Source organism: Xiphophorus couchianus, chromosome 2, assembly GCF_001444195.1.
Source record: "Xiphophorus couchianus chromosome 2, X_couchianus-1.0, whole genome shotgun sequence".
In the NCBI taxonomy this organism is placed as follows: domain Eukaryota; kingdom Metazoa; phylum Chordata; class Actinopteri; order Cyprinodontiformes; family Poeciliidae; genus Xiphophorus; species Xiphophorus couchianus.
In genome coordinates this window covers 30261393-30285404 of record NC_040229.1, presented here as the reverse complement: position 1 = coordinate 30285404, position 24012 = coordinate 30261393, and the positions used below count along the sequence as shown (strand labels likewise).

General features: G+C 37.9%; 2 protein-coding genes across 2 annotated transcripts in view; one reads left to right on the top strand and one right to left on the bottom strand.

The window, feature by feature from the left end:
• lingo1a (leucine rich repeat and Ig domain containing 1a) overlaps nt 1-24012 on the top strand; it is a 170008-nt gene that overhangs the window by 53534 nt on the left and 92462 nt on the right. The window lies entirely within an intron of this gene.
• On the bottom strand, nt 348-3005 carry LOC114160633 (piggyBac transposable element-derived protein 2-like). The gene has a single exon (XM_028043298.1). The coding sequence runs from the start codon at nt 2180-2182 to the stop codon at nt 632-634; it is 1551 nt and encodes a 516-aa protein (XP_027899099.1). The 5' UTR covers nt 2183-3005; the 3' UTR covers nt 348-631.

Sequence of the window (24012 nt, the reverse complement as noted above, 5' to 3'; positions counted from 1 at the left end):
TAAGCCGTAGCTGTCAATTTAGGACGCTGATGTGCAGCTGTCACATGACGTCAAACCCGCGCGAGAACAATGTTGTTCTCGCCTGGTTGGTGTTAAATAGATTAAAGAAAGGGGGATTTTAATTAAACTTTTAAATAAAAATAAATTAAATCTAACAAAATGGAAAATAAAATAAATCTAATATAGAAAAATTATCCTGGTTACACGATGATCAAAGACTCAGATGTCTTGTTTCTCAGGTGTCTAGCCCTCTGATGCATGAATTATGAATCCCTGAGTCAAGATTTTTTTTAAATGTGTTTTTACTCTTCTTAGGGCATGAAAAAACAAATATAAACTTTTTTTTTCAAAAATGTTATTTTTCCAGGAAGTTACAGAAATGTCCACTACAGTGGACTACATGCGATTCAGCACTCAACATAGAACAGTATGAACTTAACTGAAGAATAATTTCATCTGAGTTTGATCATAAATCCATGACCTCATATTCCATTGTGGGCTTTGAAAAGCACTTGAACATGCTTTCATACACTCTAACCTTCTATAGCCCTTCTGTTAATCCAAACCAAGAGAACAATCTTCATCAAACAACTCCTCTTCTAACTTCTCTCCTAACTCATTTTCCTAACTCCTAGGCTACATGAAAATTGGCAAAGCATCCAGGGCACAGTGCCACATGGCACTGCATGCAGATGTATTTGGTCTTCCTTGTGCATGCAGCATTGTGGCATCTGTTTGCATTTTTGACTTGAGTGAGCTCGGGCCAGTGATTTCCTGCGCTGAACCTGACTTCACTGGGTACTTTGGTCACTGCTCTGCACTTTGCTGGAGGTGGGGCTCCACTGGGTCTTCCTTTTCTTTTTTGCTGACCAGAGCCAGAATTGATCAATGCACGGGCCACAGAAGCTTTGAAGATAAGGAGATTCATCTTTTCCAACCCAGACATCAGGTAGAGTCGCCAGGCATTTACAACCGTCACATCCAAAAAATGAAAGAACACTCTGATGTACCACCGCTTGTTTCTACGTCTGTGGGGATACATTGCCACACACTGGTCAACGAGATCCACCCCACCCATGTGTTGGTTATAAAGGGCCACCGAGTAGGGTCTTTGGACACTGATCTTGGCTTGTTCTTTCTTCAGCCATCTTTGGGCTGTGTCTTCAGGGGACTGACCTGCACAGGTCGATGCCATGTGGATGACTGAGCTGTCAAGCCAACGTGTGACAGTGATGTTACTGTTTGTGCTGACAACAGAGCAGGCTCCTCTGCCTTCTTTTTTCAGTTGTTTTTCACTCTTAAGTTTCTGACTTGCTCCTTTCAATCTGTTTGTTCTGCATGTACCTGTGCCATAGATGCCAAGGTCTTTCAAGGCCTCAAGGAGTGGAATGCTGCAGAAGAAGTTGTCAAAAAACACCTTGTGGTTTTTGTGCTTTATGTCATCACAAAGGCGCATCACAACATCTCCAGCCATTCCCAAACTACTGCTCTGACCCCTAATTGCTGAGCCCTGGTATATTTCAAATTTGTACATATAACCTGAGGACCCTGCCCTGACCCACACTTTCACACCCCAGGGTTTGGGCTTTTTGGGTATGTATTGCTTGATTGACAGTTGGCCTTTGAAGGGAATGATTTGCTCATCAATTGATTGGAATTCTTCAGGGTTTGCTGCCATCAGGAATGTTTTCTGAAGTGTATTTAGCACTGGTGCTAATTTAAAGAGCCTGTCTGTGTTTGCTGGCTGGTGGGTATAGTTATCCACAAAGTGCAGATGACGCAGAATTTGCTCATATCTGTTTACAGACATAGCATCTGCAATTATTCCAAGACGAAGGCCTTCCTCACTGGACCAGTACATCCGTGTCCTAGGATACCGAATGTACCCCATGACCATGTTGATCCCTAGAAAAATTTGCATTTCTTCACTTGTCACTGCCAGATTTTCTTTCCCTTTCTGCAGCGCATACATGTTGGTGTTATGCACTATCACATCAATGAGATCTAAGGGAAACAAATACCTAAAGAAATCAATTGGTTCTCTTCCATCAACATTTACTCTCCTTTCTCCTAGAAAAGGTGGAAAGTCTCCATCAAAGTTATTGTCTTGGACTTTCCAGACATATTTGCGGGGTTGAGTGCAGGTATGGCCCTTGTGAACATTTCTCTGAGCAGGTACCATGTGGACATTTTCCTCAGCTCCCTCATCGTGCTGACCTCCATCTGCATCCTGTCCTTCATCATCCTGGCCCTCATCATCTTGACTTTCAGCATCCTGACTGTCTGCATCTCCTTCATCATCCGTATCTCCAATATTTCTAGTGTTCTCTGGCAGCCATTCCTCATCACTGCTGTCACTATACTCATCATCAGAGGAGTCAGAGGGAATTTCCTCGACTATTCTATAGTGTTCCTTATTCTTTGCTGCACTTGTGGTCTAAAAGTATGAGAAAATTATAATTTTACTAATACAAACTACAAATGATCTGCATAAAAAATTATATTTTTAAAACTAACATAGATATACTCAAAATGAATTTAATTGCAAGCAAAACAGTTATAATGAAAGGTAAATCAACTACATGACTCATGTTAAAAATATAGTCAGCAATGCATGATGTCCACTGTGGTGGACACATGGTTAATCGCAATTTCCTACTTACGTGAAATAAAATTTTCCAAACTAAGTTAATAATATTGTTACCTAGATGCTCCTGCATGTCAGCATATTTTTTTTACCTCTAGGATTCTCCGAGAATAGAAGGATTGAGAGGATATTCCAGGAGTGGTCATTGACTGTGTCTGTCTGCCGGCCATCTTGGACTCCGATGACATTAACTTGTAGTTACAACAACTTGCCACTGAATTAACCTCAGTGGAGGGGAGCAGTAGAGAGCATTCTAAGGACTGATATGCAATACCACCGTAGAAGCTACTGCATTTAGGAGACAATGACTTCTAAACAGCTGTCCACTGTAGTGACCGCTATGCACCAGAGGGCTAGAATGGACCGCAACTGGTTCCAGGTTCTATTGAATTTCCTCAGAGAAGCATGAGGAGAAAGCCTCAGCCTCTCCAACTTTAGGCTAAACATGACTTCCTTGACTCATCGACTGTAAGATGCGAGACAAGCTGCGTTTCCAGTTGAGTAAAATTAAAGATCTGGCCAATACAGTACAGAAAACCCGTTTTGTGCTTCTTCTGGTAAAACGTTGATGTGTGGAATACCAAAAAGTGCTGAGAGGGGTGGAGATCCACCTCAACACCTGGTAGTTTGCTTACTCTTGTTTCTTGGTAGAAAGTGAACCTCTGCCCAAGTCTTTTGATGCCTCTAACAGAGTTGCCCTGTCTAGCTCCATCCCCACCCCCAATACCTTTGACCAGCCTGACCAGTGATACATTCTGTTGCCACCATGTATCATGATTGAACTTGTGTGTTTAGGTTGAATGTTGAATTTGAAAAAGTTGCCACAAACCCGTTGAAGGTTTTCAAACAAACCCAACAAAATGTCTTATGGCTTATTGATGGCAATTCTGACTGTTGTTTTGCCAGAATTGTGAAATGTACAACGTGTGGCTAGGCTCTGAACAGATTCACCTGGGTTGACACTGGACTTCATGACTGGTTAATGGCAGACAACCCGTCAATCAGGTTTACAGGTACAGTCTTTCCATTTTCAGAAGACGGACTGAGACGAGTTCCTTGTGATGTCCAAAGTTTTAAATATTGCTTTAAACTTTACCCTGGTTTAAACTCATCTATAACTGTATCGCCAGTGTGTACTTTCTGTTGGTCTATCTCTTTAAAAAAATCTCAATAAACAAATGTAAGTATGTGGTTGCCACGTGACAAATTACAGAAAAGTTTAAGGTTCAGTTAGATGGCCATCCACCACCTTTTTCTTTATACTATATGCTAAGCTACACTATAAACATGAGTTTTATGCAATCTTTTCTGAGAAACCAAAAGCTACTAGTCTATTCCCAAATGGTTCCACTAAAATGCTCCATTCACTTTGTTTCTTTGTTTGGTGTTTGATGTGTGTTTTGCAGCTAAAAAACAAAACAAAAAAGCAAAGAGACCCCGCCGGCTTTGCTACCTTAGTTGACCTCCGTCGTTATTAATATTCAAACATGTCACAGTACACAACAGGACGGCAAAACTTCAGCTGACCTCCTTGTAGGAATTCCTTCTCTTTCATCTTTCTCTTTCATCCACATTCCTCCATAAGAGCATATTCGTGTTTACAGCAGTGGCCCAGGGGAGCTGTTGTGAGAACAGGCAGTGCTACACATAAAGGCACTTTTAGCTAGGAAGTGACCAGTAAAACGTGTGGCCGCTACTACCCACTAAGTCATTTCAACCCTTTGTGGAATGGTGCGCTCATATTTATTTAGCATCATGTGTTTATATATCTTTTTGTGTCAAATTGTACCTTCAGTCTCCTCAGGCGACTCCTACACAGACCCAAGTAACATTTTCTGATATAATCTCTATGCTTAATGTTTTCCAGAACATCCAATCTGACAAGATTATTTCTTAATTAATTCAATCAGATTAGGAACAACATTTTAATATCATCGAAGGGATGGAGAAGAAGAGATTTAATTTTTTTGGTTTAAAATTGCTTAACACTTAAAATATTTCATACAGCTAGTAAAGTAATCAAGCATTTTTTTTATTTATTTTGTGTTAATTTTCAAATGGTTGGTGCTAATGTTGATGTACCGCGAGGTTTTGTATTTCATCCTCAAATCAAAAACTTTTATGCTTTGCAAAGTCATTAAATCAGGTTTGTATTGTTGTAGTTTATTATAAATATACAGTACAGACCAAAAGTTTGGACACACCTTTTAATTCAATGAGTTTCCTTTATTTTCATAATTATTATTAATTTAGTTGATCAAATGTGTTGTTTAAGACTTAAAATGTCAAATTTAGGACTTGAACTTGAGATTTGGGTGAAAAGATTTGAGCTTTACCTGTCACAAGCACCCACCTCCATTACTTACCAAACTCAGCATAATCTTCCTACACTAGTCAAAGGAAACTGTGTCATGTGTGTAATAAATGTATTTGACTGGCAGGTCCGACGGCGACCTGGGTTCTCCGTACAGGAGACAGGCTGCAAAACCTTCATTCCCCATCTGTTTAACACAATCGACTTTGTTGGACTTTGAAGAAAACTTTGCAAAAACAACTGAGACGAAAGGATATAAGAAAGGTTTAACAAGCCATGAAAAGCAACCTTAGATTTATTACTAGAACTGGCTTACCTGACAAGAAACAAAGGTATAATCTACAGCGCCGTTTCAAAAACAAAGTAATTATATCAAGGCAAGTTCTCCACGAACCAACAGCTGCACAACTGTGTGGCACTTTTACATTTAAAATACTCTGTTTAAACAGTATCTTGGAAGCAAAGTGGTCTTTTCATATGGAAGAAAATATATTCTTGAGGTTTGTAAGTTCTGCGCCCCAGCAAGGATAAGCAGGTATAGACATAAGATGTATGCATGTATGGATGTTTTTAAGTTTAGTAGATGATGTAAAATTCTTGGACTCTTTATTGTGTAACGCACATAAACGTAAAACTAATGGCACGTGCTGCTGCCGAGCGTTGCTAGGCAGCCAGAAGCGCATTTGAAAGCCAGAAGAAAAGTGTGTTTTTATTGTGTTTGGTCTATGAAAGCCCAACAAATGCCATGCTTGCTACGTAGCCATGTCATTAAAAAGGAAGCAACAATTACTTGGTGGTACGGTGTTGTTTACTCAAGCTAAATGTACAGGGCTGTTTTTTTTTTTTACATTGTTACCTACTCTTAGACTAGGAAACAATAATAATAAAAAGATTCCGTTGAATGATTTTGGCTAAATATCAGAATGAGAAGCTGCAGTTTAAGGCTATGTATCCTCTATGCCTAATCAGTCTTGCTAAAGGCCTCAGAGTGATGCAGCCTATCCCAGGTCCCAGTGGGAAGAGGCGGGGAGCAACAGCATCCAGGTCACAACTCCACACTACATCACAGAACTATACCACAGAGAAACCGATAGCTACGTACACACGCAGTCAATCTTAAATAACTTAATGCTTACAGTCAAAAAAATAAAAACAGGAAGTACAAAAGCAGGCAACCTGCAGAAAAGATACACTAAGACTCAGTAAGAGGCTGTTTTTTTAAGTATGCTTCATGAAGCCATTGTAGCTTCATAAGAAACCCAGATCCAGGTATGAAAGCAAAATAATGTGGATATCAAATTGTGCTGAGATTTTAAGCAAATAATAAAAACATTGAGTTTGAATCATGTACTCCTGTCTTTAGAAAGGTTGCATGAAAATTCAAAACTAATCAATCATAACCAGTGTCTTACAGCAAAAAAATTAATTTTTTTACAAAACGGATGGAAACATGCAATTATATTCCAGAACACAGAAATATGCGACCATTGATTATTAGTAAATCGGTAATTTCTTTCTTTAGATTTTAAATTAAGGAAAAAAAAAGTCTCTGTTGTCTTAGTTTAACATAAATATTAAAATCAGTGTCGGTAGCTTGCTGAGCTAGCTCAAATGTTTTTAAAAACAAAAGAGAGGAAAAAAAAGCTACAATTTCAACAATTTCCCAAACTCATTTCAAACAAAAACCCATACAACTTTGTGGAGTCATTTTTGACACAGTGTGAAAAGGTTTTAAGTCCTTTCAAAAGGCGTCAGTCGTTTTTGTAAATATGTCGTCTCACCGATGGCATCTGCCGTACAAGTAAACAGGAAATACCCGTAGAGTTCACATGGGAATTAAGAGAGGAACAAAATTTAGGTCACCACTTCTTAGTTCGTCAGATAAGTCTAAAAAATATTCCGTGTTTTGTCTTTCACGCTCACAAGCATGTCTGAAGTGTGTGGGAAGAGAGGTAAACACAAACGAGGAAGGCGTGTTGATACCAAAGTTGTAGCTTCTTAAGATCAGTTTTTGAGAGCGGTTCACTCGCTCACTGGTGGCGGCTTTTTAAGGTTAATTGCTGCTTGAGAGAATTAAATAAAAACTCTCATTTTAATCACATTAATGATTTTTTTTGATAAGTGATAGTATGATAATGCAGATCAACAGGGGAGCCTTTAATTCACCAAACAATAATTGCATTTCAGATTGTGTCTAGTTCTGTGTTTCTGTCTTAACTCCCTTTTTATGGTTTTCATAACTACCATGCTAGAGATGCTTCCTTACTGACAAAACTAAACAGCTGTGGTGGGTTTAAAATTAGTTTTTTTTTTTTTTTATTATTATTTTGAACTGTAAACTATCTAAATAACCAGAAACAACTATTCAGTCAACTGAGTAAGATTTCCGCCAGCCAACTCGATTCAGCCCAGAGGCGTCCAAACGTTTAACCATCGAGGGCCAAAACTGACTAAATGAAAGCAGTTGAGGCCCACAAAAAGAATTTTTTAAGTGAAATTCATTTCTTGTGCCTTTTTTTTTTTATTGTATCCACTCAATAATAACTTAAATGTGCAAGACCGTATTGATATTAACAAAAGAAACTTAAAGGATCTGTAAATTATTTAGATCCAAAGCATACAAACTGAAAGGCGTACTGTTTCGCAATTTTTGGGGTTGATTTTCTTTTCCAAGTTCAGCAACAAGAATGGGACCTGGGTGATATTTGTTTTCTAAATTGCTTATTGCTTTTGCTTATTATACTTTTGTTGTTCTTGTATTATTGCAGGCCAGATTTGATTATTTCCAGCTTTGCGGCACGTTAGACAGCCGTGATTTAGCCTCCTGTTTCTGGGATTTCATTCTTTTGATTGTGAACAAATATAGACCTTTTTGACTCAACTTTGTTCATCTTTGCTGACTAAAGCAGCTGCTGCATCCTTACTGTTAAAGCTCTAATCTTTCACTCCATTTCCTTCTCCATCCTAACTCCACTCACAGGACATCAGAGCTTTGTAGTTTGCTCTAAATTGACCAGAACTTATCTTATCTGATTAACTGTGTCCCATTACAAATGTGCACAAAACTTTTTTAGTGCTCCGCTGATGTCAAACTTTGCGTTGAAAATAATCATAAGGTGGATTTAAGCGATATTGAGCACTAGCTGCGATTCCGTTACAAATGTGTCCAAAACTTTATTGGTATTCCGCTAATGTCAAAGATCGCAATTTTGTAATTGTTGTTTCCATTAAAAAAGAAATGCAATTAAAAACACACGTGAATAAGTTTGTAAGTCATTGAAAAACATGCTATGTCATCATCGTCTTCCTACCACTTCCTGTCGTCTTCTTCGTCTTTTCCGTCAGCAGTAATATCCAGTTGTGGATCTCATGACTCGTATGTTGCGAAAAACATGTGTTTCCATTGCAGTTTTGCGAAATGCGCCAATTTCGATACGGCCGAAAAACCACCTCATCCTATCGCAAAATCTTTTTATCAAAAAACTTGATGGTTTTCAAAATTCCTGTGTGTCCGTTGAGCTAATTTATTTTCGTAATTCTAATTTGCGTGATTTTCTGGTCAGTGGAAACGCAGCTACTATCCGTTTCATTTGGGCAGATGTGAAAGCTCATTTGTTCTGTCGGGTCTTAATGCGCTTGCACACCACGATAGTGTGTCTTACCGTGGTCCCTTTTCCTTACAGTGGGAAACAAACCAAAGAGAGAAAGTGAACCAAAGAAGGAAGGGGCATGTAACATAGATTGATGTGATCTTAAATGCAACAACTTGCTTGGCATCCATATTGCGTCAGAAGGGAATTCCCTTTTGGCATCAGGCGGAATACATAAATCATAATCTGACCTTACTCAAACGAAGACGGCTGACTGCTAGACCAGTCCTTCTCGTCAGTGCGGAGGACTCCGTTTGATAAATGAATAATATATTAAGTTGCCATTATGTCTGTGTTCTCTAAACTTCTGTCATCTCATCCAGTACATCACATCAAACCATAATCAATAACAGAATAGGCTTGTTTGACGTTGACACACAGGATTTGGCAGGTTGTTTATAGATGCAACAGACACATTGATCTGTGCTACGCAACCCACAAATACATTCTTACAAAAGTGGCATCAGAGGAGAGGATATAAATGGTATAATATTAAGTACCAGGAATCATTGTTACAACTAAGCAATCAATTAAGTTGAGTTTCATTACTCTTTATGCTAACTTTAGAGATTTGTAATGTTTAGGAGTAATACATCCTCTTAATCAGAAGTTTGTACGAAAAAGCTGCTGAAATAAGAAATAAAAATGGAAATTGAAAAAGGTTAAGGAGTCTGATGCTGTGCCCTTGTGTGCTACGAGGCTAATTTTAGCTCAACAACACCCACTTGTCATTTTACTGCTTCCTACTTTAACAGATTTGAACCATCATTTTAAAGTACTTCTATGAATTAAACATAAAAATCTCAGGCAAAGGTTTGTTTTACATAATGTCTTCAATGTTTGAAGACTTTTTGGTACTTCCTGATCTTTGGTCTCTGTTTCAAGCAACTAATTATTTTTTTCTGCAATAACTTGAAAACCAAGAGAATATTAAAAATCTCTACAACTTAGGATAGTTTGCGTCACTGTAGCTATGACGCAAACTAGTAGTATTCTCAAATAAATAGGAGGTATGAGGGGAATATTTTGCTAACTTGACCAAGTTATTTATTTATTACTTTATTCTTATAACCACACGGTTTAATTTGAACCATTTCTTTCTCACTATTTCAGTCTTTCCGTTATCAAATTCCAAGCTATTTTACTGTCCCAGTTCTTCCTATTATAAAGTGTAACTAGTTTTTGTTTACTGCAGCGTGTGTCAGTAAGTTTACCATTTTTCCATTTATAAGGTAATGCAAAGACCCCTCTGTGAAAGGACAACTTATTTATTTATTAGTTTTTGTTTGTGAAATGGAAAAAAATAAACGTTGCAGCTCACTGTTGCTGCCTTATTAGAAGAGTGATAAGCGCACATGCTGCATGGCAGATTTTTAATATTGCGCCGCAGCTGATTCCCAGTTGGGTTCATTACTCTCGCAAGCCATGTGTCGTGAAGGCCCGCTGGAAGTATAAGACAGTGTTTGTGAGAGACTTTTTTATTTATTCAAATCTGTAAATAATTACCCTTTGCACAGCGTATTCCATTTATTTTGTCTTATCGTAGTTCATTTAGTCATTCTTTTGAGTTAAAAACACAGGATTATGGTGTTTGATTGAAACATATGGTTTTAAATCAATATGATTGACGAGGAGCTCCCAGCTTGATCACCACTAACCCTAACTTTTATGTACTAGAAAGGCATGGGCCTATTGTCAGAATCAAAATATACAAAGGTTTCTATTAACCCACTCCCACTCCTTCAAGTCAATGTAATGGGGTGCAAGAGAAAGTGTCCGAATGAAGTTTTGTCCAACATACCCATCCTATTTCTGTACATTGCTAGTCTTCCCTGGAAAGACAATTTAAGTTTCTTTTAAAGAAATTATTCTAAAGAATTTTTTTAAAACACTGTCGTAGTGTAGAAACTAAAAAAACCTCACCTTAAAGCTGCAGTATGTAACTTTTATAAAGGATATGTTTTTTTTATATTTGTTTACAGTTTGTTATGAGACGTATAATCTGTGAAAAGATCAATCTCCCGACGAAAAACAACCAATTAGAGTCAGGAGGTGGAGCTTAGCGCTGTCAATCAATCTATTTTGTGAACATGCTGCTAAATGTGCTAACAGTGCAGAAGCGAGTAACGATTCAGGCGTTTTCCACAGCCGATTGGTTATCACGGGAGATTGCAGTATTTTTCAAACATGCATGAAAAAAAGGCAAAGTAAAACTCTGTGTATGTTTTTGAGGAGAGAATAATAATGTAACATGATGTAAAGCTCAAAAAAGTCGATTTTACATAATACTGCTCCTTTAACAGCCGCCACTGAGTTGAGGCAAGTTTCTTGAATCCTAAGTTTTCAATTATGAATTACCAGTGCGTCCCTTCCTCGGCTTTTCGTGTCTGAAACCTAATTGTGTCAATATTCAAATCGTCATCAAGCGGGTCGTGTTTTCCTTCCTGATGTGTGCAGATTGTTTGCATTTGAAGCCAGTCTTGAGAAAAAGGCTGAGAGAGAGTGTGTGTGCCTGGAAGGTGCAGTCCGTCCACCACGGCAGAGGCTGTCCGTCTGTGAAACGTCAATCAATCTGACAGACGGCGCTTATCTACCAGTGTGAGAGAAATGGACCAAGCCCCCTGTCCCTCCGGCAGTTCATCCACACAGGCAAAACTCGCAGTCTTCAAGGAGTTCATCAGTTGCACATCACAGATAAGGCTATTGAGATGGAGGGCTTTAGGTAGTATGCGTGTGTGTGTGGTGCATGTGTAGACCGGCTGTGCTTAGAACCAAGACCTGTGTGTACGCCTCACCTGTGGTCTGATAAGATTATATTCACTTATTCCAACCAGATTTTTCCCCGAGTTGGGCCAGTGGAAAAGGTCAAGGAAGTCTCACAGAGTTTGACTGCATGTTTTACAATGAGAATGTCTCAAAGGCAGAGAAATGTTCCACAACATAATCGTCGTGTTCTTGACCACGACGACCTGAACTGAAGTTTCATTTATCTGTTTAAATAACAACTTGGATTCATTTGTTGATCAGCAATACAATTTCTTCCACAAGCTGTAAAATAAAATGTAAGTCTTCTCAGCTAAAAGTCTGCCACAATGTTAGCTCCTTTCAGTTCCAACCAACAGACCGCTGAACAAGAAGCTGCACAGATTTCTGTGAGATTTCTGGCCTTTCTAAATATTTGCATACTTTTACCAGCTATTATCAATTTTTGGTTTTCTTTGAGGTCACATATTGGCAAAAAAAAGCCTGAGGCCATTATTTTAGGAAGGTGACAATATGCAGGAAGAAGACTTAACATTCCACTAGAATAAAAAAACTGTCTACAAGAAATATCTTGCTTCTTTTGTTGAAAAACAAGATAACAAGGGAGGGAAAATAGTCTGATTTTGATGGCTAGCTAAATGGTTGGTTCATCGCTAAACTGTGAGCAATTTTCAATATCACTCGACCATTTGGTGGATGTTTTATTTGTGTGTTTGTTGGCTTTATTGAGTCTAATGTCTGTGCTGGTAATGCAAATAAAGCAAAATGGCTGTTCCATACTAACATGCTAGATTTGCTACAAAATCTCCCAGTTTTAAAATGACTGGGTTTTTTCTTTTCCAAGTAAAATTTAGCTTGTAAAGCTCTATCTGGTTGCTCCATAAGTGAGCTATTACTATGAACTCAGTGAGTTCTTTAAGCTTGACGCCCGATATCTATGTTGAAACATTTACTTTGTGTCCAGCTGGGCATTTTACAAAAGGACCAAAGAAGTTTCCACACAATATATCACATTATCACATCAGTATGGCAGCACTTTGGCTACTCAAAACCCTTTACGCAGACTGCGAGAATACGGCAGCTAGCTAACAAAGCTAACAATGAGCTGTTAATTTTCTCATTGGAGCTAAACTTAATACTTGTTTCACAAATGATAAACCAAAGCCTTCATTTTACAATAAAGTCAAAACGTTTTGTCTTCTTTTAAATATAGTAGATAAGAAACAAAGAGCAGAAGGGTGCGACGTAGTTTTAAAAACGCTAACTGTTTCAGCTGTCCGTTTTAGCCATGCTAGGTCAATTGTATCGTCTTCTTTAAATCCAAGATAGATGTTTCAAATTGGGAAAGAGTGCTTGCAACGCAAATTAGCCACCATACATTTTTATGTTTTTTTAAACTGTTTATCTATAGGATGAGGTTGAGAACAGTTTTTTGTTGTAAGGTTCAACTGTTGTGAAAAAAGTATCAAGACAGTGGTACACTCTATACATTTCAGAGTCAAAATTAAATGTAGTTTATAATTTGTGACTGGTTTTTGTTATCCACAGATCAGACATTACAGTACAAACTACAGCTGAGAACAATCACAAGATACTTGGAGTATCTGGAACATGATGTCCTCAGACAGAACAGTTTTTTCTTTTTTTTAAATAAAAGAGCATGTGCTACCAAAACTAAGTTAAGATAGCCATGCCTCATCACTATGCTCAAACATGATTCATTTGACCACTGTGTCACTGTTTGAGACGGTGGTTTTCTTCCACTGTCTCAAACTAAACTAGGAGACCGAAAAAAAAGAAATAAAGAGAAAATCTTTAATCAGTTTCTTTTTTCACTTTTGAAAGAAACTGCATGGAAGTGTGTCAGCATAATATTATCTTTTCCATTCAAAGTTATACCATTTATACTTTGGAGTCTTAGCCAGCTTGATGACGCTGGACCCCTTACAGAACCACAAATTTGCATTTGCCATTAATCTTAAGACCCTAAAACGCCACTCCAGTTTTTCTTTATCTCAATTTTCCAAACACACACAACAAAGCTCAACTTCTTTTGGCAGCATTTTCAGTGAATCTTAAGTCTTCTCAGTGCATCTGCTGTTCTTACTTCTGTTCTGCTTATTTTCCTTTCTGTTGATCTGAACTTCATATTTAAGATGATGGGCGGGTTGTCCATTTTCAACATTAATTTAGTTCAATTCAATCTTCGATTTTTTCAGCGCAACTGAAGTGGATTGTAGTTTTTACTTTGTGTACTTTCTCATTAGACTCACCAAACGGGACATTTTGAATGAAAAATGAAAAATATTTTCATTTTTAGTTTGAGTTTGAATTATAGCTACATTACACCGTGTTCCAAATTATTATGCAAATTGGATTTAAGTGTCATAAAGATAACATTTTTTGTTGTGCTATTAAATTTATAGATGGTATTGTGTTTCAGGGCTCTTTGAATCACTATCATTAATTTCAGAGAGCTGGTTGATTAGTTTGTCTGGTGAACTCAATTAAAGGAAATCTACTTAAGAAGGATGTTCCACTTTATTAAGCAGGCCACAGGTTTCAAGCAATATGGGAAAGAGAAAGGATCTCTGCTGATGAAAATCATCAGATAGTGTAGTGCCGTATGACAAGGTATGAAAACATTAGATATTTAACTAAAACTGAAGCGTTATCATACTGTGAAGAGATTTGTGGCTGATTCAGAACAAAAATGGGTTTGTACAGATAAAGGCAGAATGAGGAAGGTTCCTGTTAGATAAATTCATGGGATTAAGAGAGCAGCTGTTAAAATGTCCTTACAAAGCAGCAAACAGTTATTTGAAGCTGCTGGAGCCTCTGGAACCTCAAGGTGGAGGATCCTCCAGAGGCTTGTGGTGCATCAACCTACTATTGGGTCCCTAACCAGAGGTCACAAGCAGAAACGGTCACAGTGGGCCCAGCCGGACATGTAGATTCATTTTCAAACAGACTTGTTCACTGATGACTGCTGTGCAACCCTGGATGGTCCAGATGGACGCAGTAGTGGATTGGTGGTGGACGGCCACCACATCACAACACGGCTGTGATGTCAGCAAGGAGGTGGTGGAGTCATGCTTTGGGCTGAAATCATGAGGAGAGAATCATTGGTCGGCCCCTTCAGAGTCCATGAAGGTGTGATAATAACCTCAGCAAAGTATACAGACTTTCTGACTGATCACTTTCTTTCATGGTTCAAAAATAAGAGCCAAACCTTCAGTAGTAAAATCATCCTCATGCATGACAATGAATACTGCAAGGAATACCACTGTGTCATTGGCTGCTATGGGCATAAAATGGGAGAAACTCATGGTGTGGTCACCATCCTATTGGTTGGTTTTAGTTGGCAGAGGGAGTAGTTAGTAAAGGCAGAGGAGCCACAGATTACTTGTCTGGTATTACAATGTCACGGCATAGTGACTGTTTCAACAAATATGTAAAAAAAAACAACAACAAAAAATCAAAACAAACAAATATTTAATCAAAGTTAATCCTGCAGCTTTAAATGATTAGATATAATGACAATAGCCTCATAATTAGCTCCTTTATTTGCAAATAGCTGCTCATGATTAAGAGGGAAGCCAGAACCTCACAGTAGTTGGAAAATGAGATTGTTTACCAAATCATGACTGTGTGTGGAAAGTCCACTCAGATCCTGTGCTTCTGCACTCTGACAAAAAATTAAACATTTACTTGCTTCTGAAAACTTTAAACCCCACTGAGCGACAGTACTTTCCCCCCCCCCTGGCTTAGCTGGTGTAAGAGCCTTCTGAAGTGGTCTTTGGTTCAGAAGAGGCTTTTAAGAAGGAAAGGAACATCTATAACCCATCTCCTGAGTATGTCGTCGTGTTGCCACTCCCGAGCCTCCGGCTCCAGGGGCAGTCCGGCTCTTGTGAATCTTTTCCCAAACTCATAAATGAGCTTTGCTTAACAATCCTCCTAAGCCTGTTGGTATTCCTGCTGCTTTTGTACATTATTGTGCCACACTTTTTCCTTCCACCTGACTTTCTGTTATTATCCTTGGATTCCTTTTAACAGGTCACTGATGTTATTCAGCTTCTTTAGTCACGACTTGTTGCGGCTTCTCCTCCCCAACATGACATTTCCGTCACAAAACATTCTGTACTCAAAATCTATTTTTATTGGTGTCTTATTGTTTTTTCATGTTCTGACTTTCTAATCTTAAGCAGCAGTGTGCCACTCAACAAAATGACTAGAAATAAATTAGTAAAGGTTTCGCTGTCTAGTGCATCTGTGATGTGAGTTTCACTTTTTGAATTGATTTAGTGAGATAAATTAACATTACATTAACTGACAATTGGAAATGTAGCATTATAAATAGAGATGCATCGATTTGACAGTAATATTTAACCGTCCCAATACTAAAAAAAAAAAATCTACATTGGGTATCAGTGACGATGTGCCCAATTCATAAGATCTAATCTATGCTTAGTTCTCAGAGCTCTATTAATTATTTTTACATTATATTTAGAATTGCTCTTTCTGAACCAAAACAGGTTTTGGAAATGAACTTTATTACCTATTTTACATCGGCTGTTTTACTCCTAATTACATTGACTGAACAAATTAAAGTTGTTTTTACGTTTGATCGAGCTTGTGAAGCTACTGGTGTATATAAATGTGGTGTACTGGTGCAGAGTTATCAAATACATTTGTAATTGAGATTGGCTATGTCAATGTTTAAAAAAAACACAAAAAAAAACATGTTAAGTCAATTCAGCACAGCTTTTTGTGTATCAGATTTGTATCAGCTGATACCTGAGATATTGTTATCGGAAATTTTAAAAAGTGAATCGGCGCATTCCCATTTATAGACAGTGTGTGAGTTGACCCGTATGCTGCAAAAGTAAAGATAAAAATACTACTTTGTGCGTTGAATTTGATGAGTTTTTCTAATACATGTTTTGAAAGAATACTCATTTATCCAGATAAAATTTCTCTGGACCCATATTCTTGATATCCATCTGGAAGAAAAAAAAACACTAAATGAAATAAACAGTTTGTAAGAGTCTTTGCTCTTTCTTCTGCGTTAGACTCTTTATTCACTTTTTCCACATACCAGATTAGTCAAACTCACGGTAAGATTATCATTTTATCCCAAGATTACAATTTCATTAGTTTTCCAATTTGAGAGCATGAGTGATTACATTGTTCAAACAACGGTAGGCCTGAAATAATAACCTGGTGTTATAATGAGTCTCCACGGCCTCCCGGTGTGGTCGTAAATATTCATGACTGAGCTGCAGGTCCACAGGTCAGCGGGAAACGGAGCACAGCTTCCCCGTCACCAAAACATTTTGAGCAGACGCGTCTGTGGGTTAGCCAGTAACGAGCTACGATGAATTAAAACGGATATAAAGTTGATCCCAAATGTAAAGTCACTCAGGGATCTTTTCCTGCAATTCTGAGGAACTCGTAGACTGACGAGCTGCTGTATGTTGAGCTTTTATTTATTGTGGTGGTTCTAAAATAGAGCAACCAACAACGAGAGAATTATGACATTATTTTGTCGGAGAACAGAAAACAATAACAATAAGGGTGAGGTTTTAATTTCAATAAGGGGGTCACTGCTAGTTAAGTTTTTTTCAAAAAATGGACAACGGATTGCAACCAGCAGAGTAAATGTTGTTTACATTATTTTATGCTTGTGCTCAAGAAATGTTGCACTCTTATACAGCACTGCAAAAATAGTATTGGTACTTCAGAAAGTGGAAGTTGGAACCCATAATGTTCCACAATGCTTGATTATGTTTTTTAATTGATTGTGATTTTGCTAACAATAAATGTCAGTAGTTAATGATCTAACTAATGATATTGGTTGTTATTAGTTTATATAAAAGAGATGCTATCTTAGAAACTGCATTGTAAATTTGAAAATTTTTTGTGATTTATCAAAATTGTTTAACATGCACACAAAAGATATTGCAATATATTTTTTTGTCCATATTGCCTAACTCTATTCTCGAACGTTTGACGTCGCACTCTAGCCTTTCCATGCTGCACTGCATAAGGCGATTCATAAAAATTGGTGGGGAAAAAATAGTATATATATTTTTGTTAATCAGATGCATTCAAAAGTAATCAAAAAACAAATTTTGAATCAGCCCTTTATTTTAGTGCCAGAGTGAAGCTATAAATAATGCTGCATATTATGTCACATTGCAGTCATCGTAGTGGTGATACTGTGAAAGTAAAAATCATTCTAGTGTATTGAATTTTGAGTTCTTTGCATTTAATTTCATGATGCCAAATATTTATATAGCATGAAACAACCAGACGACCAAAACAGCAAATGTCTTAAATTGAGAAGGTAAGAAAAGCCTTTAGGACCAGGAGGTCTAGTTCTCTGTTGTACATTTTTACTATAAACCACTTTCTACATCAATACACAATTAGCTGACATTGAGTGTTCTTCTGACAGTAACAACATTTACACTGAAGAGTGTTATGCTGCAGCAGATTAAATTTTTAGCATTTTGAGCCAGAAGGCAAATCTGAAAATTCTCCAAATCCAGTCACTAATGTCTTCACAGCATCTTTATTTGTAGCCCTGTTGTTTGTTATACATCACTATGGAAACCAAGTAATAAAGGCCTAGAGTTGCTACCACACACTTTCATAATCACTGTTCTGAAATGTAACAGTGTAGGCTGGTTTGGAGCCTCTTTTCACTCTTATGTTTACAACATAACCTTAGAATTGCTGTTGCATTGTATAGTACAATGATTATATTGCTGTAAAAAAAGGATTTGCTTTAGATAGATAAAAAAAAATGCATTATTAAAATTGGCACAGATAGGAGGTTGACATAATGACTTAAATCTGATGGCATATTGATTTTATATGGACACTACAACGACATATGAAGGAAGACACAGCCCAATTTAATGAAAATAAAATGAAACAAAAAGCCAAATTATGAGGATATGTTTTTTTTTTAATTGCGATACACAAATGAGTGATTGGTTCTGTTTGCACTAATTAAAGTTCTCCCGCTACAGGCCTCTCTCATTAGCTCCCATAAAAGTGCTGCTTTTCGATTAAAGACACAAACAGGCCGACCAGTGTTTTTAGCATCTTTCTCCCCAGTGACTCTTTAAATCTGGCGGCCACCCGAACTTTTGTATGTTCCCCTAATTACCCTGATTGTATTGTGCTTTCGAATTAAGTCGCAAAAATGAGTCCGGAGTTCTTCTTGAGGCTAGTAGGGGGCAGGAGTTGTGAACCATGAAAACAAGGGCTCAGGGAGAACATAATTACTTTTGCGGGTCAAAGGTTTTTTAAGTCGTCTCGTGGGAGGTTAGCTTCGGTTAGTCTATTTGGCTTGTGTTTTCGCACTTAACGCACATGTGTTATTTAAAGCCCCACAACTAATTATAACAGAGGCCCGCAAGTTGATGATAAAAATTAGGAATGCTTAATTCGATTAGGCTGTTAAATTTGGTCTTACTCAGTTAGGCCAAGTGGAGTAAAATAGGCACGAATGCACTGTAGCTCAAGTCCAATTCACACACATTCATGTTACTTGTAGCTTACTGCTAATTTAATGACAGGAAAACAATACAACAGTTTGTAATTCAGCCTTTAAGATCTTATACAAGGCAGCAATTCTGCATAAAACTCATAAAACCTTTGTGCACATCAGCTTGGAGAAATTTCAGTGTGCATTGTCCCATAGAGCTTTTTTTATCACGCATAAATTTAGATAACAAACCTCTTCCATAATAAACCTGGAATATGACAAAATCAATGCAATAAAACCAGAACGCACAGAGCAATTATAGAGATACATATTCATACGTCCAAGTGGGAGAGAAATCTAAGCATAAAATGTAAACATGAAGCTAATAATTTTTTATTCACACAGGATGTGTTACTTAATGTGTCGTGGAACATTGTTTTCAGTACTTTAGTGCGGTTTATTTTCCAAACTAACACAAGCTGCATCTCTGCATTGACCAGAGGCCCTAACAACAGGCAGACTGATTACAAACAGTGATTGAAAAAAGATGGTTTTCCATGAAAATCGATAGTCATGATGGCAACTTAGCTAGAACTAAGATTTTACAACATTGAGAAAAAAATCCAACATTTGACCCCAAATTCAATGGGCTGGTTTTATTTAGGATTTTAAACATTGCTGCTGTGTGCTTTTGCTCCCCTGTCTTCACCAGTCTTACTTCAGTCCAGGTAGGTTTGCAGGAATTTGTCCTTTTAGTTTCTGACAAAGCCGTCATGATGTGGTCTTGACTTTGACTAGGTCATTGCAACAGATTTTTCCAGAGCTTTGGACGAAGGCCAGATTTCATCCAGGCTTTAGGTGACGAACAGATTGCGTCGCATTCGACTCATTAATACTTTGACACACAGAGGAGTAAATCTGTCACAATAGCAAATTTTGTCCCAGTAATTATTGCGATAAATGATAACATTGTTGTTTTGAGAACATTTTCAAGTGGTATATCGATGATGGCTTAAAAATGCACCTTCACTTTCTCAAAAGCTAATAAACTTTACTTTTGCAAAGAACAGCTAACACTGTAACTGGAAGATTGTGTAAATATCCAAAGTAAAACACCAAAACCAAGAAGTAAAACGGAAATAAAAAACTGTAATCAAAACCATAAAGAAAATGGATTTCACTTCAGAGTTAATCATCGGAATGGAAAAAATCAATCTAATTTTAATTTATTATCCGATTAATTACTTATTGCGACAGACTTCAAGGTGCCTAACCTTTTTGACTACAAATCAAGTCCAAATCATCAATCTGATGTGTGTGTGTGTGTGTGTGTCATGCAGTGGTTCTGCTCATACTGTGCCATTTACAGCAAACTGTAGAAATTCTGTTTCCAGTAAAATATCTGGACTTTGGAGGCGTGCTGTGGTGGTGCAGGGGGTTAGCACGCCCCACGTTTGGAGGCCTTAGTCCTCGACGCGGACGTCGCGGGTTCGACTCCCGGTCCCGACGACCTTTGCCGCATGTCTTCCCCCTTCTCCTCATCCTCTTTCCTGTCTGCCTACTGTAGAAAAAATACGAGCCGCTAGCGCCGCAAAAACGAAAGAAAAAAAAAAAACACACACACAAAAAATATATATATCTGGACTTTGGGACAATCGGGTTGTGTTCCAAAAATGTTCTGAACCTAAACATTTAGCCTGTGAAATGAGAAGCATGCAAAGAGTGACTGCCAGCTCTTTTTTAATGATTATTTTTCTGAGTGTGACATGGTCTGACCTTTGAGTGAGTTTTCTGGGATGGCCTCTCTGAGCGAGGAATGCCTGCACATGTTGACAATCAATCAAGTGCAGTTGAGTTGAGAAGCAGAACCCTGACTGCTACTTCCATTCCTAAATTTTATGTATGGATTTCAGCTGTTCCTATGTTGGAGGAAAAAAACGAAACTTGCATTTAGCCAACAACAAAATCATATCCAGCAGCTCCGCTTTCACTGTGCTAATCAGTAGAGCAAATACAATAACGCAACCTGTGTGTAATTTAGCTATTAGGTGTGTAAGAAATGGCAAACTGTTTATATGCAAAACCTGAATAATAATGCGGGTAGACAAGGCTGTAATTTGAAGATGTGGCAAAATGGCTGCTAAAAGCAGCTACTTTCTGCCACAACAGAAATAAACAAAATTAAAAGTGACAGAGAAAAAGCAATGTGATGAAATTCTGATACATTTGTGAGTTCACCGAAGCACGGGCGTAGATGTGTCTGCTGAAATGTGATGCGATGGCAGAACATCTGTGAGGAGCTTGTTTTGTCATCACAAGCTGTTTGCCTGGCACATATGGATGATAACTATTGAGTAGATCAATGGTTTCCTCAAGTAATGTGTTTTAATGAGAGGATTGACATGAATTTTACCCCGAACATCATTATCAACCAAATACACACATGCAAAAGAAATCCAGACATCTTGTTTAGTAAATTATTTGTAACACGGTGGAATGACTGAGTAATTTTAAATCTGTACAAGCGAAGCCGCAAAAAGCTATGGAAATTATATATAATTATACATGTACAATTATGTACAAAATCAATTTTGTGTTTATTTTTCTTCAAATGCTATTAAGTTTTGCTAAATTAATGGTTGCATTCAAGCTTTTGTATTGAAATGTGGGTGGAAATCTAACTGTGTGCTGCCTTTTTATATTTGTTTTTAGTCTTATGTAATCTTGTTTACAAGTGCTTTGTTATGCACAATGTGTGGGACCTTCTTTGGGAAATGAGATGACTCGTGTCAAGGGGTTGTCTTTTGAACAGATCCCATTAAAACCCTTTCAGAAATGTATTGCTTGCAAAATACGAAACTTTACCTAAATGCTTTTTACTGCGCCCATTTAAAGCAAGAGTGGTTTGTCCTTCAGTCCACATCGCTGTTTATTTTGAACACTTTGGGTACAATAGTGAAAAACGTTAATGCCCTAAAGCTCCTATCGCACATAACCTCATACATATGATATGCCTTCATTGAAAAATAGCGTCATATGAACAGAAAACAAAGACGAACATTGGAAGTAGTAGCTAATTTCTTGTAAATATACTATGACAGATTTTAAAAAAAAAAATCAATTCATTCCTGGGGCGTGCCGTGGTGGCGTAGCGGTTAGCGCGACCCAGGTTTGGAGGCCTTGAGTCCTCGACGCGGCCGTCGCGGGTTCGACTCCCGGACCCGAAGATATTTGCCGCATTACTGCTCCCGTCTCCTTCTCCTTTCCTGTCAGCCTACTTTCATATAAGGGACCACAAAAGACCCCCTGGAGAGGTAAAAAGAAAGAAAAAAAATCCATTTATTCCATGTTATTTGGTGTAAACACACACCGACAATCAAAAGCAGCTTTGTTTGTTATGTAAATAACAAAAGTTATTAGCAAATGGAGAACAGTGGCAGCTTTCCAGTACTTCCTTTTTTAAAACATCAGGACAAAAGAAATGTTAGAAAACGGGTTTAAATCAGTGGCTCTCAAACTTTTTGTGCCAAGGTCTACTGGAGTAAATATCTTTATGTGTTCTCTCATAAACAAAAAAAACCTGTTATTCACTGAAGCTGCATGGTAGCTTGTTCCACTTATAAGCTAAAATGTTTGGGCTTTAAATTGGAAAAATGGCCAGAAATGCCTTCAGGACTCAGTATTTTAAGGATATCCTAGAAACCCTTGCTATAAAAATCCGATATGGCCGACATGAATATAAAACATGGTAATATCTGTAGCAAAGAAAAAAACGTAATAAAGTACTTCATCCGTGCTTTTGATTATGCTCGTCTTATTTAGTTATTTAGATTATTTAGTGTAAATGTTGCTGCAGTATGAAATTTCAACGTATTTAGTGCACAGAAATGCTTATTAGCTTGTGTTGCTAAGCTAAATTAGCTTTGCCAAAGAGCATATCAAGTAGAAAATTCTACTGGTTTCCAAACCTTGAACTGGGAACATGACTAAAATCCAGTGATCCGTGTTCTGGTTAACTGCTGATTGCTCCAGTTTAAGCTGGGAATTCTCTAAATCTTTTCCCATTCACTCCTTTTTCATCGGTTTCCAACAAGCAAAGACGCTTGAACATCTTATCCTCTTTGGCTGTTGATGCTTAGTAGCTCTGCGTCACAGTCAGTTCATTTCCATTTAACTTTGAAAATAATTGACACCAAAATGTATTTTGAGTACCACTAAAGGCAGCAACTACCAGAGGTACTTGTACCACGGTTTGAGAACCGTAACGCTTAAATAATCTTCTGAAGATGTACTTAAAACGAATCAAGAGCTTTGTACCTTCTGTTTTGATTCGATGGCAGTTAAAAACCAAAGTGAGAAAAACCAGGAGTCGTCACTGTGTGTATGTGGACGACTGACCATGCATTTATCTCAACAGTCATTCATCTGAAGCAACAACAGATAGCTCAGTGGCTAGAAACAATTAGCATAAACGCTACAAGCCGTGAGTAAAACAGAGAGGGTGACAGACTGGATGTGAAAGATCACAGCAAAGCGTCGACTGTCTAATGTGATCAATCACAATGCCCTGCAAAGTCCCTGAAATATTTATTCCATAAAAAAAAGTTATGGTATGTCGTTTACCCTAAGCAGAAAAATGACACTATGCTTTGAAAGATGCTTTGTGAACCGCTTCTATGGATTTTGCAGTTGATTTTAACATCGGGCCATTTTACAAAACGGTTCTGGGACGTGGCTGTGGATCCCCATCGGTCCCCTGTTGCCACCTTGGTTCCTGCTAAAGCACAGAGACAGAAGTACTTGAGCGACTCTGTGTTGGAACCGGACTGCCCGTTTCAAACGGATGAGTTGGTGAAGCATTTTTAACTCAAAATTTTGGTTTAGACACCAGCACTCCATCAGCATACGGCCTTTGTTTACTGGCAGTTCGGCTGTGACAATGGGTGGGTGTAATGCGAGAAGAGAGACAATAATTATAGCTCCCATTCAGTGTCTGATTCGGTTTGTGTCTGTGGAGAAAGGCTTCATCCAGTCAATGGATGGAAATTCTTTCTGAATAGGGAAGCTTTTTTTTTCTTCCAAACACCATTTCCTGATTTAACCCTTGAAATGCCATACCTTGCAGTAGAAGTGTGGT